The 17,701-nt window shown below is 34.0% G+C and overlaps 1 protein-coding gene across 2 annotated transcripts in view; it reads right to left on the reverse strand.

Moving 5' to 3' along the window:
• Positions 1–17,701, reverse strand: part of COL19A1 (collagen type XIX alpha 1 chain) — a 317,390-nt gene that overhangs the window by 137,101 nt on the left and 162,588 nt on the right. For both annotated transcript variants that reach the window (XR_005990424.1, XM_041772509.1), the window contains exon 16: positions 8,410–8,463. Coding sequence is in view for 1 of the 2 variants with exons in the window: in XM_041772509.1 (XP_041628443.1) it covers positions 8,410–8,463 (54 nt within the window). In the remaining variant the exon portion in view is untranslated. The remainder of the gene's footprint in view (positions 1–8,409; positions 8,464–17,701) is intronic.

Below are 17,701 nucleotides of genomic sequence, written 5' to 3' on the forward strand. Positions count from 1 at the left end.
AATGAATCACTTGCTATGGGGACTTCATCAGTTAGGACAAGCAGAAGAAATATGCAAAATCATGAATATACACTTTTGCTCCAAGAAATGTATCATATAATAAAAGTAAGAAGACTACTATGCTCTTCTTATATTCTATTCTGATTTTTCAATTTTTGAAATAGGGTATAAAATAATGAAAGCATATAGATGACTTTATATTTACTTAATTTATACACACATAAAACACCCAAAGCACATAAAAATAACTGAATAAAGTCAGATAACAAATGTACAAAATCTGTATATGAGATATATAATGACATAGACACTTATAATGTTTGAATGCTTTACATTCCTAGTAGAAATGGTACTTCATATAAAAAGAATATAAATGTAAAATAAACCATCATATGATTTTTATATATGGTAGGAATCATATTACAGTATATATTTTTTCTCCCAAAGTGACTATTTTAACTCAGTAAGTTTTCTCAATTATATAATGTTGAACTTTTATAAGTGTTAATTTTAATAGTCTTATAGGTAAACTGGGGATAGATTATTCTAAATGGTAAATGAGTTTCTAGAAAGACAGCAAATAAAGACAGAGATAGCAGTATCAGATATTGAAATAATAGTGAAGGTTCCCCAAAGTATCCTATGGAGCTTTGCAAATAGAAGTGTAAGGATAGATGTAAATGTGATCATTTTTATTCTCTGAGATTTATATTTGGTTTTGTACATTCAAGTGAGATATTGGGGAAAAGTTGCATAGCCCTTGGAATCTGGATAAGGTACACAACTTCGTAGCAACCAGCTACGAAGGATCAAAGATAGTATTTTTAAGAAACTCTCAAGGTAATTCTTAAGGAGAAATTGTTAGGAAATTTCAAAGGAAGTAAATAGAAAAAATGTCATCAGTATGCCAGGAAGCTTAAAACCTGTGCAATAAACACAAACTATTATTTGTAGAATGTAGAACTTCTAAGATCTATTTACAACATTTATATATACATATTTACATATGGATCCAAGCAAAGAAAGAAGATGCTTTTTCCCTGTATTTATGTTCTACCGACGACCAGAATTAAAACAATTATTTAAAAATTTGTTGAATTTTTCCTTTTAGCAATACAAATTTTTGGTACATGATACCAGTAATAGCATTAGTGAGTGAGCAGTATTATGGATACACTCACTGTGCATTTTAAAGGTCAGTGTCAGTTTCAATACATAAAGATTAGAAGATAGTCTTATATTTCTTTTTCATCATGATGTGCAACTAACCAAATTACTTCCTGAGGCTGGAAACTCATCATTATTCATTCTTTTCTCTATCAGGCTCCTCCTTAAAATTCAAGCCCATGTAAAATAATTTAATCCCAACTATAGACAATTGTTAGTGGTTTCTACCAGACTCTGAACTCACTTCATTGGAACTATGAGGTCATAATGTACTGTGGAATAAGCCACCCTAAAAAAAAGAAGAATTATTTTTTACTATAAAATTTCTGTTCAAGATCAAAATCGTAATCAAGCAACAAAAAAATGCATGAGTGAGGTATCATCTTGCCCAACCAAGTAAACTTGTATTTGAGATAGTAACTAGCTGACTCCCCAAGAAAATGTTTTTCTGTTTTGTCTTTTTTTTTTTTTTTCAGAGACCTAGAATGATTTCTTGAAAAAGTTCATGGTAGTTTATGCCAACCTTGAGACTGTTCAGACATACTCTTAATGTGATGAACGAGGAAAAACCCAAGGTCACATTAAAATAATATTTTTTATATATTTTGGGAAATTCTATTAAGAATATTAGGAATCTCTGCAAGAATCTACATCTTAGGGAGAACTTTTATAAACACCAGTTCTTTTGAGATATTTAATATAAACTTCTATGAAAATGCTCAGTTGTCTGAAATACCCCACTTTTCACTAAAATACTTTTCTGGGCTTCTATCCAGTTCCTGTCCTTACCCCTCCACCAGATTCCCCATTACTGTCTTCTGTCCTCACAATTCACCCCTTTCTTGCAATTTTCATTTCTAATGCTCTCTTGATTATTCAACAAAACTTCTCTCTCAGCTGGCACCAATTTCGGCCACCTCTACTTTTATCCAACATTTTTCCTCTGACATTGTTCCAAATTTGAATCCTGTTCAACCCCCATGCATCCTGAAATGCTCTTCTGTTAACTTCTTGGTCTCTGCAGTGTCCTGGCCCTTATTATGGCCCTTCTGACCTCCTCATGGGTTGGACATCTTTTTGGCCCCCTCCTATTCTCCTTTACTTCTCTCTGATATACTCTTACCTGTGCCTTAGGGTCAGTGCTAAACATTAACTGAATTTTAAGAATTGTGTTAATCTATAAGGATGTGAGACTTACAAATGTGCCAGCCAAAAGTTTTATCTGTAGGACTTTGAAAAGATAACAAAGTTAAATATATATATATATTATATTTATATATATTTATAATATATATATTATATTTATATAATGGCCTATGACGGAATCAAGGAAGAAAATCACGAGGTTAAGAAAAAAAGCCCCAAACATTTCAGATATATATTTCCACCAAATGTTATTGAGGTTAAGAGAAGCTTTTAAGTACGAGAAGCATACTGCTACATATTTTATTGAATGAACACCTTATAATATAAGATTTAGCAGCTTAAAAGTCAGTGAAAAGAATACAATCAACTAATACAAATTTGAAACAGAATTTTGGTGTATTTCTTGGAGAAAAAGTATTCTTATTGTGCTCATAGAAAACTATACACAAAGGGTAAAAGAGAAAAATAAATTTATCAATCAGAATCTGTATGGCTTAATAAAAATAACAATAGTTATATTAACATGTTTTTATTTTGTTTGATATTTTAAAAGTATGTTTAAATGTGATACCTATATTTGTTTTTCTATTTCTGTGACACCTATGCTTGAAACTAACCATAATTGTGAGATATTGGTAGAGCAAAAGTTATTACCTATTTAACCATTGAGGAAAATGAAGAAGTCAATGATTCATTTAAAATTAAATATTCTGCTTTCATTAAAGACATCTTTGACTAGGAGTAAGATGTATAAGATTTGCCACATATTTTATACATCATTTCAGTTAATTTAATGATAGGCAAATCCCTCCTGGTCAAACACCTGCAATCAAAATATAAGAGTTTTGTTGACAATGTGCCAATAAAAAATATTTTTAAATTCATAGATTTTCCTATTGTTTTCTATTTCAAGCTTCAGTGAAATGGAAAAACTACTGGCCTTGATCTTAGCTTGCAGTATGTGTGTATAAGTATGTGTGTATGCACACACATATACATAAAAGCAAATTAATATGTTTAAAAGAGCTGAATGCTACCTAACTCTTGAGCAGAGAAGAAACGGTAGCACCAAGATTGACCTAACTGAAAATATGTAAGAATGCTAATTTCTTAAATTAGTTTGCTTCCCTTTTAAGTAGCTTATAAAGCAGAATAAATCATGGATTGTACTTGAAATAATAATTTGTAAATGTGGATAATGTCAATAATATCTATTCCAGCTTCTTTTCTCAATAAATATGGTACTTATGAAAGGTGATAGCAATAATGACAAGCCATGCCTAACTGTATTCATTAAATACTTTTACATTCTTTAACTTCTGACACTATTACTCTTGATAGAAGATAAAAAATAAAAGTAATATTAAATTATTGGAAATATACATATTTATAAATGGAGTAAATTTGCATAAAGTAGTGGTTGAACTTTATAATTTGAATATGTTCCTCCATAATCTTATCACAAAGAATACATAAATTTAATTTATTCTTTAATCCTCCTTCCTCTGAAATGCAAGCTTTGAGAGAGTACAATTTCAATTTGAAGCATTATTATTTTTAAAAAGCCTCATTGGAATATTTTTTTTCATTTCAGCCAGTATCTGACAAGGACTCTCATAATTATCTTACAAGCCAAATTAAGAAATGTGGGTGGGAAGGAGGTAGAGTTTAATGTATTTGCACATGATTTAATCATGCCTCAAGAACATCAGTGGTAATCAAAATGGTAGCCTTTGCTGGTGTTATGTGAAATTATCAGGTTCTATTCTGTTCAGGGTTTATTAAAGATTTGCAAGAAGAGGGATCTCTGGGTGGCGCAGCGGTTTGGCGCCTGCCTTTGGCCCAGGGCGCGATCCTGGAAACTCGGGATCGAATCCCACGTCAGGCTCCCGGTGCATGGAGCCTGCTTCTCCCTCTGCCTATGTCTCTGCCTCTCTCTCTCTCTCTCTCTCTCTCTCACTGTGTGCCTATCATAAATAAATAAAATAAAAAAAATTAAAAAAAAAAGATTTGCAAGAAGACTTAAAGGATAGGCTTATCAAATTTTAAGGTAACATAAAGCTGGGAGCTATTTCACTGGAAAAGAAAACTAATAGAATGATGTTAGAGACTAAAATCCAGAAGAGGAAATTTAACAATGACAAGGATCAGTTTCTTCTCTGTGATTCAAAAAGGCAACTGTACAACAGGATGGATGACCATCTGGCTTGGCAGAAGTTTTCATTAAAAGAAGAGAGGGAACACGAAATTGACCACATATCAGTACAAGTCAAAAGTACACTATCATTGCACACTTAAACATTTGCTAAGAGGGTATATTTCATGTCAAATGTTCTTACCACACACCCACAAACAACTCTGCCTTAGGAGAATAATTCAGATATAATGCCCTTGGCCTAACCTCACCTACTTAGCTCTATAATTTCCATCTTAAACCTCCTATGGTGTATAAGATTTGGGAATTGAAACTAAAAATCTGTTTATTACTATGCTTTTCTACTTTATTGAATTACAGTGGACTAAAATTATATATACTTAAGGTATACAATTTGATGATCTGATATACATTGTGAACTATTCACCATGACCAAGATAATTAACATATCCTTCACCTCACTCATAATTACCTTTTCTTGTGGTGAAAACACTTAAGATCTACCCTTTTAGCAAATTTCAAGTATACAGTACAATATTAATTATACTATCATTGTTGTACATCTCCAGAACTTATTTATCTTGCATAACTAAAACTTTGTACACTTCTTTTGGATATATCCTTTTTTTAAAAAAAAATTTATTCATGAGAGACACAGAGAGAGAGAGAGAGAGGCAGAGACACAGGCAGAGGGAGAAGCAGGCTCCATGCAGGTAGCCTGATGTGGGATTCAGTCCTGGGTCTCCAGGATCAGGCCCTGGGCTGAAGGTGGCGCTAAACTGCTGAGCCACCCACGCTGCCCAACTTTGTACACTTTTAGTTATTTTTTTTTTTAATTTTTATTTTTATTTTATGATAGTCACAGAGAGAGAGAGAGAGGCAGAGACACAGGCGGAGGGAGAAGCAGGCTCCATGCACCGGGAGCCCGATGTGGGATTCGATCTCGGGTCTCCAGGATCGCGCCCTGGGCCAAAGGCAGGCGCCAAACCGCTGCGCCACCCAGGGATCCCTTTTGTACACTTTTAACAACATCTCCCTCTATCCCCTTCATCCCAGCCCCTAGTAATCACCATTCTTTTCTCTGTTTCTATGAATTTGACATTTTTGGATTTAGACATATAAATGAGAACATGCAGTATTTGTCCTTCTGTTTCTGGCTTATTTCACTTAGCATAATGTCCTCCCATGTTCACCCATGTGCTCACAAATGGCAAGATTTCCTTCTTTTTTAAGACTGAATAATATTTCATTGTGTGCACTTGTGTGTATGTATGTTTGTAACCACATTTTCTTTATCCATTCATCTGTCAATACACATTTAAGTTGTTTTGCATATCATGAGAATGCAGATGTTTCCTTGAAATTATCATTTCCTTTGGATATATGCCCATAAGTGAAATTGCTGGGTTATAAGGTAGTTGTATTTTTAGTTTTTTGAGAAAACTCCATATTCTTTTCCACAGTGGCTGCACCAATTTACATTCCCACCAAGAGTGCACCAGGGTTCCCTTTTCCCTTCATCCTCACCAACACTTGTTACCTCTTGTCTTTCTGATAACAGCCATTTTAACAGATATGAAAACATCTCATTATGGTTTTGATTTACATTCCCTGGTGATTAGTGATGTTTAGACCTTCTTATGTACCTGCTGGTCATTTGTATGTCTTCTTTTGAGAAATGTCTATTCAGGTTTTTCGCCCATTTTTAAACTGGGTTACTGGGGGTTTGCTATTGTGTTGCATGAGTTCCTTATATATTCTGGATATTAATTAGGAGGTATAATTTATCATTCAGTTACTAGAGTTACTAGGAAAGGAGAGTTACTAGAAAGGAAGTGTCCTCTGGATGCTGAACATAGAAATTAACTCAGGCACATGGCCTTTGATGTAATTGGACATCTTGGCGATAGTTGGGAGAAAACAGAAGAAGCAGCCTGGAAATTAACTTCACAAGGTAATTTCCTCTGGTCTTCTGTTCCCAATGAGTTAAGTGCTTAAGGCAGACTAAAAGCCTCAGTCCAGATAAGTAATTTTCTATTTTTCTCCCTGACACTATTTAAACTTTGATTAGGTAGATTAATGAACTCCTGAATAGAGGTGCTGGAGAGCCAAAGGGGAAACAATAGTTGTATATACAGTTGTTGGGGGAGCAGAACTCAAATAGGACTATCTTATAAATATTTTTTTAAGATATCAGCATAGTTCCACTTATTGGCAATTTGTCCTTTACAAGTTGCTTAAAGAAACCTCAGTTTCTCTGTGAGGATGATAGTATTACAGACCTCATAGAACTACTGTGAGAAATAAATAAATGAAATAATAATATGAAGCATTTAGCACATTATAAGTAGCCCATAAATCTTAGCCATTATTCACAAAACTTTTCCTTTTATTTTCTTAACCATCAAAGCCTATTAAGCCCTTTTGTGTTCACTAAACTAGCCATTCAGAATAAAAAAGCAAACATAGAGTTTCTTAGTTTTTAATTTTGACTTTTGTCCAAATCAAATCTTAATTGTATCATCAAAAATTTAAAAAAAATACACAGAAGCACATCAGCTCAATCTTAAACTCCAACAGAAGTATATTGTCTATAATACAAGGGTATACTCATCACATTTTGCTCTGCCCTAGATAAGACCACACATGTTCAATGCCACTCCTGATACCCCCTGAAAGTCCATGAGTATTTTCTGGGAAATACTATCAGCTGCTGGGAGTCAGGAATCCATATAAGAGAGAATTAAGAGAAATGGGATTTTATTAATCTAATAAAAGGTAAGCCTTGGTAAACTACACCACTGGTTCCCAAATATGTGAAGAATTCTGATATACTTGAGGCAAAAGACTTATTTGCCAGAGGACAGAACTGGGAATTATAAACAAAAATGACTAAAAAAGAGATTTCAGGTTAATATCCTAGGACACTAAAAGAGAATGTGGGATTTAGAATCAGAAGCTTCATATTCACATCCTAGCTCTACTTTTTATTAGCTCTTTGACTTTAGGCAAATCATCTAAACTCTGAGTCATATAATCCTCACCTATAAGGTAACAAAAATTATTAATAATAATAATATAAACAAGCACATAAAATGTTTCAAACCATTAATATGATTTAAAAATAGTAAGAACAATAAGCCATTATATGGGATGCTCCACAACTGAAAGTGAAGCTTACTGAAGTGAAGCTTATCCATTATCATTGCAGGGGTTCCCTTTACAGGAGGAAGGCAAGACTAACTATTGCAACTGCAATTTATTCACTTACTACATATTTTATCTCAAAGGCAGTAAACTGTAATGAAAGAAGAATTACAGGGATCCCTGGGTGGCGCAGCGGTTTGGCGCCTGCCTTTGGCCCAGGGCCTGATCCTGGAGACCCGGGATCGAATCCCACATCGGGCTCCCGGTGCATGGAGCCTGCTTCTCCCTCTGCCTGTGTCTCTGCCTCTCTCTCTCTCTCTCTTTGACTATCATAAATAAATAAAAATTAAAAAAAAAGAATTAAAAAAAAAGAAAAGAATTACAAAGCATCACTAATGTCAATAATTTAATTCAATTAAAGACTGGAGTTAATATTCACAGTCTTTACAGTATTCATGAACAGGTGAGAACTCCAAAAGATACTCATCAACTTAACTCTGCAAAGATCAGCTTAACTCAAAAACCCCAAAATATGACCAATGTGCCCCAGATCAAATTACAGTTAATTCATTTCACCTCAACTATATCTCTACATTTGTGCTGCCAATCTTGAAAGTATATAGAACTTTCTGGATTGCAAAAGCTCTGTCAAAATCTCAAATTTCAGCCTTTGGATAGTTAATACTCTCCTTATGTCCATCTGCTTGTTATATTTTGGGGTTATTTTTATTAATGTTCAGAAATAAGTAAGCCCTGAGATAGTAGTGCCTGCCAGTTGTTCCAAGTTTACTTACCCTCTGACCTTCTTTTCCAGGTGGACCCTGTGGGCCTTGTATACCCAAGGAACCCTATAGGGAGCAGAAAGAACATATGTTAATAACTGTTTCAAGTACACCTGCCTCACAAAGAATGTTGTGAAAAGTAATACCTATCTTATTGATTAAAAAAACTTTTAAAGTGATTTGAGACCCTGTAATATATTAATAATGATAAATTGTTCTGTGACTGATTTGTCTCTGGAGCTAACTCCAGAGAAGAAAAAAAAGCAATTCCAAACCAGGTGTGAGGCCAGTGTTCACTTCCAGACTCCAGACTTCCTTCCTTTCTGACTCCCATATGGTCAGAACTATGTTTCACCGAACTACCATAAATAAGTAGTAACAATATTTGCAAGCAGAAAAAAAAATGTCCTTTCAATATTTGAACTCTATAAATACAGCCACATTTTTTGGTTGAGAGTATCTCTTCTAAGTATCCTCCAAAAAACCCATGGTTATAACATTGGCTTCAACATATGTCTTTTCACAACATTTAATTTTTGATATCAGAGACATTATTTAATACTCTCTCACAACATTATCAGGAGGCAGAAAAAAATTAGTGATTTTTTCAGATTTTAAAAAAGACCCAGGAAATCCCAAGTGCTGTTAATCTGTAAGTCAAGTTTCCTGAATGTCACAGGTACTTTTATATAGAAATTCTTACTCAGCATGAAACTCAAAATGATGGTATAACTATTTTTTTAAAATTGTCAGTAGTTAATGCTCTCAAAGTTTCTTTTTAGCTCTCCTGATGCTTCCCCCTTCCCTATTCAAGGTTTTAAATGTGGCCATTTAGTCTTATTTTCTTCTCAGTATGCATTCTCTTGCCATGATCTCATATACCATGGGCTTTGAATATTCCAGGCTAGGGATTCCAAGATTTGCAACCTGGGTTATTTTCTGAGCTGCAGAGTCACGTTTCCAACTGCCTGCTTGAGACACTCTATTTCACAGGCATCTGAAATTTAGCACATCAAATACTGGACTTAGGACCCTCTTCTTCCAAACTGGATTCTCTTCCAGCATTCTCCAACTCAGTAAATTCACACAACATCCTGTTAGTGCTTATGCCAGAGATCTGGAACTCATCTTCCATACTTCCTTCTCTCAAATTTCTCTTCCACATCTAGTTACCAAATTTGGTTGGTGCATCTCCAAAGTATATTTGGAACCATTTATTTCTTTTCATTCCTATAGCTCCAATCATCACTTCTTGCTTGCTCATCTGTAAGAGCTTCCTACTTGAACCAGACACCAACCCCTCCATTCTCCACATCATGCCAAACTTATCTTAAGAAAATCCAGCCTGAAAAAAAAAAAAAAAGAAAGAAAGAAAGAAAATCCGGCCTGATCACAATTCCAGACTTCAAGCTGTATTACAAAGCTATTGTCATCAAGACATGTATGGTGCTAGCACAAAAACAGACACATAGGTCAATTGAACGGAATAGAGAACTCAGAAATGGACCCTCAAACACCATGGTCAACTAATCTTTGACAAAGCAGGGAAGAATATCCAATGGAAAAAAGATAGTCTCCTCAACAAATGCTGTTGGGAAAATTGGACAGCTATGTGCAGAATGAAACAAGATCACTTTCTTATATCAGACACAAAAATAAATTCAAGATGGATAAAAGACCTCAATGTGAGACAGGAATCCATCAAAATCCTATAGAACACACATAGCAACCTCTTTGACCTTGGCCATAGCAACTTCTTAGTAGATGTGTCTCCAGAGGTGAGGGAAACAAAAACAAAAATGAACTACTGGGACTTCATCAAGATAAAAAGCTTCTGCACAGCAAAGGAAAAAAATCAACAAAACAAATGGCAACATACAGGATGGAAGAAAGTATTTGCAAATGACATGTCAGATAAAAAAGATTAGTATCCAAAATCTCTTAAGAACTTATCAAACTCAACACCCAAAAACCAAAAAGTCTACTCAAGAAATGGGCAGAAGACACGAACAGACATTTCTCTGAAGACCACATACAAATAGCTAAAAGACACATGAAAAAATGCTAAACATCACTTATCATCAGGGAAATACAAATCAAAACTACAACGAGATACCACCTCATGCAGTCAGAATGGCTAAAATTAACAACTCAGGAAACAACAGATGTTGGCAAGGATGCAGAGAATGGGGAGTCCTCTTCCACTATTGGTGGGCATGCAAACTGGTATAGCCACTGTGGAAAACAGTATGGAGGTTCCTCACAAAGTTAAAAATAGAACTACTCTATCATCCAGCAATTCCACCACTAGATATTTACCCAAAGGAGACAAAAAGCCTAATTCAAAGGGATACAAGCACCCCAATGGTTATAGTAGCATTAGCAACAGTAGCCAAATTATGGGAAGAGCCCAGATATCCATCGACTGATGAATGGATAAAGAAGCTATGGTGCGTGCACACACACAAACACACTCAGCCATCAAAAAGAATAAAACTTGCCATTTGCAACAATGTGGGTGGAACTAGAGTGTATTATGCTAAGCAAAATAAGTCAGTTCGAGAAAGACAAATACCATACTATTTCACTCATATGTGGAATCTAAGGGGGAAAAAACCTGAATAAACATAGGAGAAGGGAAGGGAAAATAAAAGAAGATAAAAGCAGAGGGAGCTGCAAATCATAAGAGACTCTCTATTATAAAGAACAAGTAAGGGTTGCTGGAGGGGAGGTTGGCAGGGGATAAGGTAATTAAGGAGGGTACGTGTGAGCTCTCTGTGAGTGAAAAAATTCATACTGAAAAATCTATTCGTTTAAATAAGTTTTTGAGTAAAGCCAGGGTACCTGGGTGGCTCAATGGTTAAGTGTCTGCCTTTGGCTTAGGTTTTGATCCCATTGTCCTAGGATCAAGTTCCACATCAGACTCCTTGCAGGGAGCCTGCTCTCCCTCTGCCTATGTCTCTGCCTCTCTCTGTGTATCTCTCACGAATAAACAAATAAATTTTTAAAAAAGTTTTTGGGTAAAGCCAATAATTTTCAAAGAGTTTTACAAATATTATGATTAACCTATCATATATTAAATGGCTAAATGATTTGGAATAAATGAGAAATCTAGTAATAGTCACATAAATCTAAATTTACTTCCATTCCAGAAGAAACATTCTTTTGTTTATCTAATTTTTAAAATTTAGGATACATTTTTACATTATGAATTTTTTCTTTAAAAGCTGTAGTTAGAAAGAAAAAAAAAATTAAAAGCTGTAGTTACCTTTAAACTAAAACATCAGATGTGCTTGTGTTAGCCTATAATTATTATTTATTTATTTATTTTATTTTATTTTTATTTTTTTATTTTTTTTAATTAATTTTTATTGGTGTTCAATTTACCAACATACAGAAAAACACCCAGTGCTCATCCCATCAAGTGTCCACCTCAGTGCCCGTCACCCATTCCCCTCCAACACCCGCCCTCCTCCCCTTCCACCACCCCTAGTTCGTTTCCCCGAGTTAGGAGTCTTTATGTTCTGTCTCCCTTCCTGATATTTCCCAACATTTCTTTTCCCTTCCTTTATATTCCCTTTCACTATTATTCATATTCCCCAAATGAATGAGAACATACACTGTTTGTCCTTCTCCGATTGACTTATTTCACTCAGCATAATACCCTCCAGTTCCATCCACGTTGAAGCAAATGGTGGGTATTTGTCGTTTCTAATTGCTGAGTAATATTCCATTGTATACATAAACCACATCTTCTTTATCCATTCATCTTTCGATGGACACCGAGGCTCCTTCCACAGTTTGGCTATTGTGGCCATTGCTGATAGAAACATCGGGGTGCAGGTGTCCCGACGTTTCATTGCATCTGAATCTTTGGGGTAAATCCCCAACAGTGCAATTGCTGGGTCGTAGGGCAGGTCTATTTTTAACTCTTTGAGGAACCTCCACACAGTTTTCCAGAGTGGCTGCATCAGTTCACATTCCCACCAACAGTGTAAGAGGGTTCCCTTTTCTCCGCATCCTCTCCAACATTTGTTGTTTCCTGCCTTGTTAATTTTCCCCATTCTCACTGGTGTGAGGTGGTATCTCATTGTGGTTTTGATTTGTATTTCCCTGATGGCAAGTGATGCAGAGCATTTTCTCATGTGCTTGTGGGCCATGTCCATGTCTTCCTCTGTGAGATTTCTCTTCATGTCTTTTGCCCATTTCATGATTGGATTGTTTGTTTCTTTGGTGTTGAGTTTAATAAGTTCTTTATAGATTTTGGAAACTAGCCCTTTATCTGATATGTCATTTGCAAATATCTTCTCCCATTCTGTAGGTTGTCTTTTAGTTTTATTGACTGTATCCTTTGCTGTGCAAAAGCTTCTTATCTTGATGAAGTCCCAATAGTTCATTTTTGCTTTTGCTTCTTTTGCCTTTGTGGATGTATCTTGCAAGAAGTTACTGTGGCCGAGTTCAAAAAGGGTGTTGCCTGTGTTCTCCTCTAGGATTTTGAAGTCAAACTCTCCCTCTTCGCCGATGACATGATACTCTACATAGAAAACCCAAAAGCCTCCACCCCAAGATTGCTAGAACTCGTACAGCAATTTGGTAGCGTGGCAGGATACAAAATCAATGCCCAGAAATCAATGGCATTTCTATACACTAACAATGAGACTGAAGAAAGAGAAATTAAGGAGTCAATCCCATTTACAATTGCACCCAAAAGCATAAGATACCTAGGAATAAACCTAACCAAAGAGGTAAAAGATCTATACCCTAAAAACTATAGAACACTTCTGAAAGAAATTGAGGAAGACACAAAGAGATGGAAAAATATTCCATGCTCATGGATTGGCAGAATTAATATTGTAAAAATGTCAATGTTACCCAGGGCAATTTACACGTTTAATGCAATCCCTATCAAAATACCATGGACTTTCTTCAGAGAGTTAGAACAAATTATTTTAAGATTTGTGTGGAATCAGAAAAGACCCCGAATAGCCAGGGGAATTTTAAAAAAGAAAACCATAGCTGGGGGCATCACAATGCCAGATTTCAGGTTGTACTACAAAGCTGTGGTCATCAAGACAGTGTGGTACTGGCACAAAAACAGACACACAGATCAATGGAACAGAATAGAGAACCCGGAAGTGGACCCTGAAATGTACGGTCATCTAATATTCGATAAAGGAGGAAAGACTATCCATTGGAAGAAAGACAGTCTCTTCAATAAATGGTGCTGGGAAAATTGGACATCCACATGTAGAAGAATGAAACTGGACCACTCTCTTTCACCATACACAAAGATAAACTCAAAATGGATGAGAGATCTAAATGTGAGACAAGAGTCCATCAAAATCCTAGAGGAGAACACAGCCTATAATTATTTATTATGTATATATTAATTTTTTGTTTTTATAGAAGAAACTTTTAATAAATGTCATAATGTGCATATTGCCATCTAATTTTATTTCGAATTTATAAAGTTATAAATATGTAAATTTTCCTTCAGATAACTTTCATTTGATTAAAGTTCAGTATTTAATAAAATTACTCTAACTCATTTTCAAAAAACATTAATACAAAAAATTCTGCATGTATCACAAATCCTCAGTGTTTCCTCAAATCTTTCTAATTCCTTCCCTATAAAACACTAGTAAAATATTTGTATTTATTACTTTCTTTTATCTATTCTTGGTATAATTTAATGTTATAGGGGCCTCTAAAGCCTATGTTTTATTGATTTAAGCAGGAATAAAAAACAAGGAATGAAAAAAGTGATAAGTTCTGCTTGATTTTTTTTTACAAAAAATGTCTGCCAAACAGACATATATATATATAACAATATATATATATAACCAATTATATATAAACAATATATAACCAAGGAAAGTTGGCCAGTTAAGCCAAATTTAGGATGGCACATTTATTATGTGTATAGGAAAAATAATTTTTAAATCCAAAAATACCAAGTATTAATTATAATATAATTACAGGGAGTTATGTCATTTTTTATAAGACTGACACAATCTTGGCTCTAGATTAAACTCCTTTCTTTTACCCTTAGGAAAGTATTATCATTTCATGAATAGTCAAACTTATATATAACATTTTTGATATCCTTCCAAATGTTGACAGCTCTTTCAGTGTTTTTAAACATGAGCACACACCAAATATTCATGAAGGGAGTACAATTAATTATGAGCCACATATAATCAAAATTGCACTCCCTCAGTTTGAGAAATTACATACAAAAGCCTACAAAAATGCAAAAATATTAAACTTGATTTGGAATGGATTTAATGGATTAAAAAATATTTATGAGAAAAAAAAAATATTTATGAGAACCTTTGTGTGCAAAGTCCAAATGGTACACTCACACACATAAACCCGTAATATGCCCCTTAAATGTTCATTATTCTGAATCCCATGCCCCATCCCCACCTTATATTCAGTAAATCTAGAAACCAGGGAGATTTTTAATGAAAAGTTAGGGAATTATTTTTAATCTCAAATGGATTATTCACTATTTGAATTATCCATGACCAATTTTTAATCCTAGCCATGTTGCATTAATGATCAGAATATTTTTGAGCTGTCCTTATTAAATATTAGTTGAAATTTATAAAGAAAAATAATACCAATATTGTCATTTGTAAAACATAGGCCAACCAACCACAGAAAAAGTATATTTTTCCCAAAATAAGAAATTAATATTTGTGGATGATTCATTATTTATAATTATTCAATTTACTACTCCTTCCATCTACTAAAGTCAAATAGTGAATTTTCTAATCACTTACTATTGAAAACTATATATATACCTAAGCTCTAGCGTGCCTAAACTTGGGTAGAGTTCAGCATTTGTCTCAGACTCTTCTCACAATTCTTTCTTACTCCAGCCTTAATCCCATTTTGTGTGTACTTTACTTACCCTGTTAATTGACCAGAAGTCCTAAAGGATGGAGCATCATTTTTTTCTATCTTCCACCACACTTATTATAGAAGAGACTTAATAGATGCTTAGTAAATTGGATCACAAGGTAAAAAACACTGGGATGAAATAACACTGGGTGGTGGTGGTAGGAAACAGATTTCTGGTCCACGTCTAGTCATACTTATTTTCAAAACTTGAACTTAAATACCATATTGTAGAATTTTTGTCTTGTTTGTATTTCTCATCTAAACTAATCATTCTATTATCTGATATCTAAGAGTAAAATTGCCTGATAGTTCATTTTAGAATTAATTATTTGCCATTTATGATATCATCTCTGTTGTGGAACTTACTTAAATCTTTGACCACTATTTGATGTTTTATAGATGTATAACATTTTTCAAGCCAGAGAATTCTATCTTAGGTATAATCTGTGCATTATTTTCCTCTTTGATTTCATTTGCTGAAGAGTAGTGCCTGTTTATTTTTTCTTTTTTTCATGTACTTAGTCTGCTATGAAAATAACTGTAAAGTAGATTTTCCTGAATCTTACAAACATAAAGATTTATTGCTTTTCTGAAAGAAAAGTGTAAGGATTATTTAGGATATTTGTGTCATAAACATCTGCATATGTCTATACAAGCATTCATTCTTTTCTTTTTTTATATGGAATTCTGAACATTAAAAACTTTGACAGGCAAAGGAATTCATAAAGCTATTATCTTTTTTGGCTAGGATAAAACTATGTAAAAAATAGTCCAAGCCTGCTAAACCATTTTAAGTTCCAGTGGACAGCTATTACAGTGTGTTACACTACACATAGCTCTCTCTGGATAATCTGCTGATTATTTAAGACAGGCTAGAGCTTATCATTATGGAAGCCCATGTAAATATTTAACAGAGAAATTACTTAGAATTAACTGGTTCAGAACAGAATTTTGAAGTGTTTAACAAATACAGCAGATGTTTAGTAGAGTCAACAGGGTAGATTAATTACATTTAAACACATTTTCATTTGTGAAAAGAGGCGAGATATATTCATAACTTCTTAATCAAAAAAAACAAGCTAAAGTAAAAAAGGGAAGTTTCATTTTGGGGTATTATTTGCACTCCCTTGCTAGGGATTTTGCAGAATATATGATACCTAAAACCTACAAGATGTTATGCAAGTAAGTGTCTTTTAACCATTACAATTATTGCTTTAGAATATGCTTCACAGACTTGAAACATAAGATTAAGCAGAATCTGTACAGATTCTTAAAATACCACTAGAGCATTTTCTGTCTTTCAAATAAAGTGAACAAAATTAAAATGGAAAACAGTTTATCTGTCTTTATAGAAAATTTCATGCCTTTAATATGAGAACAATGGGAACAAATATGGTAAGTTGGAGACATTAGAATAACAGCAAAAAAAGCAAATTAGTAAATATGTAACAGACATAGTTCAGTCATGGGAAGTGGGTTTCATGTTAGTTCTGAGAAGTGGAATTCAAGGATGTTTATGTTAATAAATTAAAAGTGACCAGTTTTATGGCATTTCATAGAATTATCATGACACAAGAAAGAATTTCCCTTAGGGTGTGAAAGTATTTAGAAAACGAATTCTAAGTTAAATATAAGAAGCCTAGCATATTATAATAAGCAGTTGTCAGGGTACACTAGGAAGTAGATGTCTTTGGAATAAAAAAGCAACAGAATCTCTTTCATATACTTAAAAAAAAAAAAAAAAGAAGAAGAAGCCCTGACAAACCTTTCCAGTAACACTGACAAGAGAAGAATAAGAAGCGCTGTCACTAGAAAGAAAATTCTATGAAATATTTGTGTCGACAGGGATGTTTCAATCATTATAAGTTACAGTAAACAGGTTCCATAATTGGATGGACAATTTTATCCCATCTCCAACAATTTAAAAAATAGAGGTCATCTGTAGTGCTTCCAAATTTAACAGTTTCATTTGAAAGTCTTGCCAGCATTTTGGACATGAGACAATGAATTACAATTGTTCCATGTGGTTACAAAGATAAATTTTAGTAATAATCTTTTTCTGTTTTCTGAACTCAGAAGTCACATCTCTTTTTTACATAGATTCTGAAATAGCACGTTTTCAGCCACTGTTGATTCAGCTATTAACACTAGAAGTATAAATTAAATAATAGAGCATATAGTCCGTGAATCTGGAATGCCTCAGGACATCTGTACTTCCCACAAACTTTCCTCTAACCAGAATTTTTGCCCCAATTAGGACATATGCTACTTTGTAAGTTGTATATATCCTGAGTTCCCTTCTACTTTGAATATTATCTAGCATAGTGAATTGCATTTTAATAGGCATTGAATGGACGAATGACCGCTAGATTTGGATTCTTTACATTTCTCTTGG

Source organism: Vulpes lagopus, chromosome 1 (assembly GCF_018345385.1).
Source record: "Vulpes lagopus strain Blue_001 chromosome 1, ASM1834538v1, whole genome shotgun sequence".
Lineage (NCBI taxonomy): Eukaryota > Metazoa > Chordata > Mammalia > Carnivora > Canidae > Vulpes > Vulpes lagopus.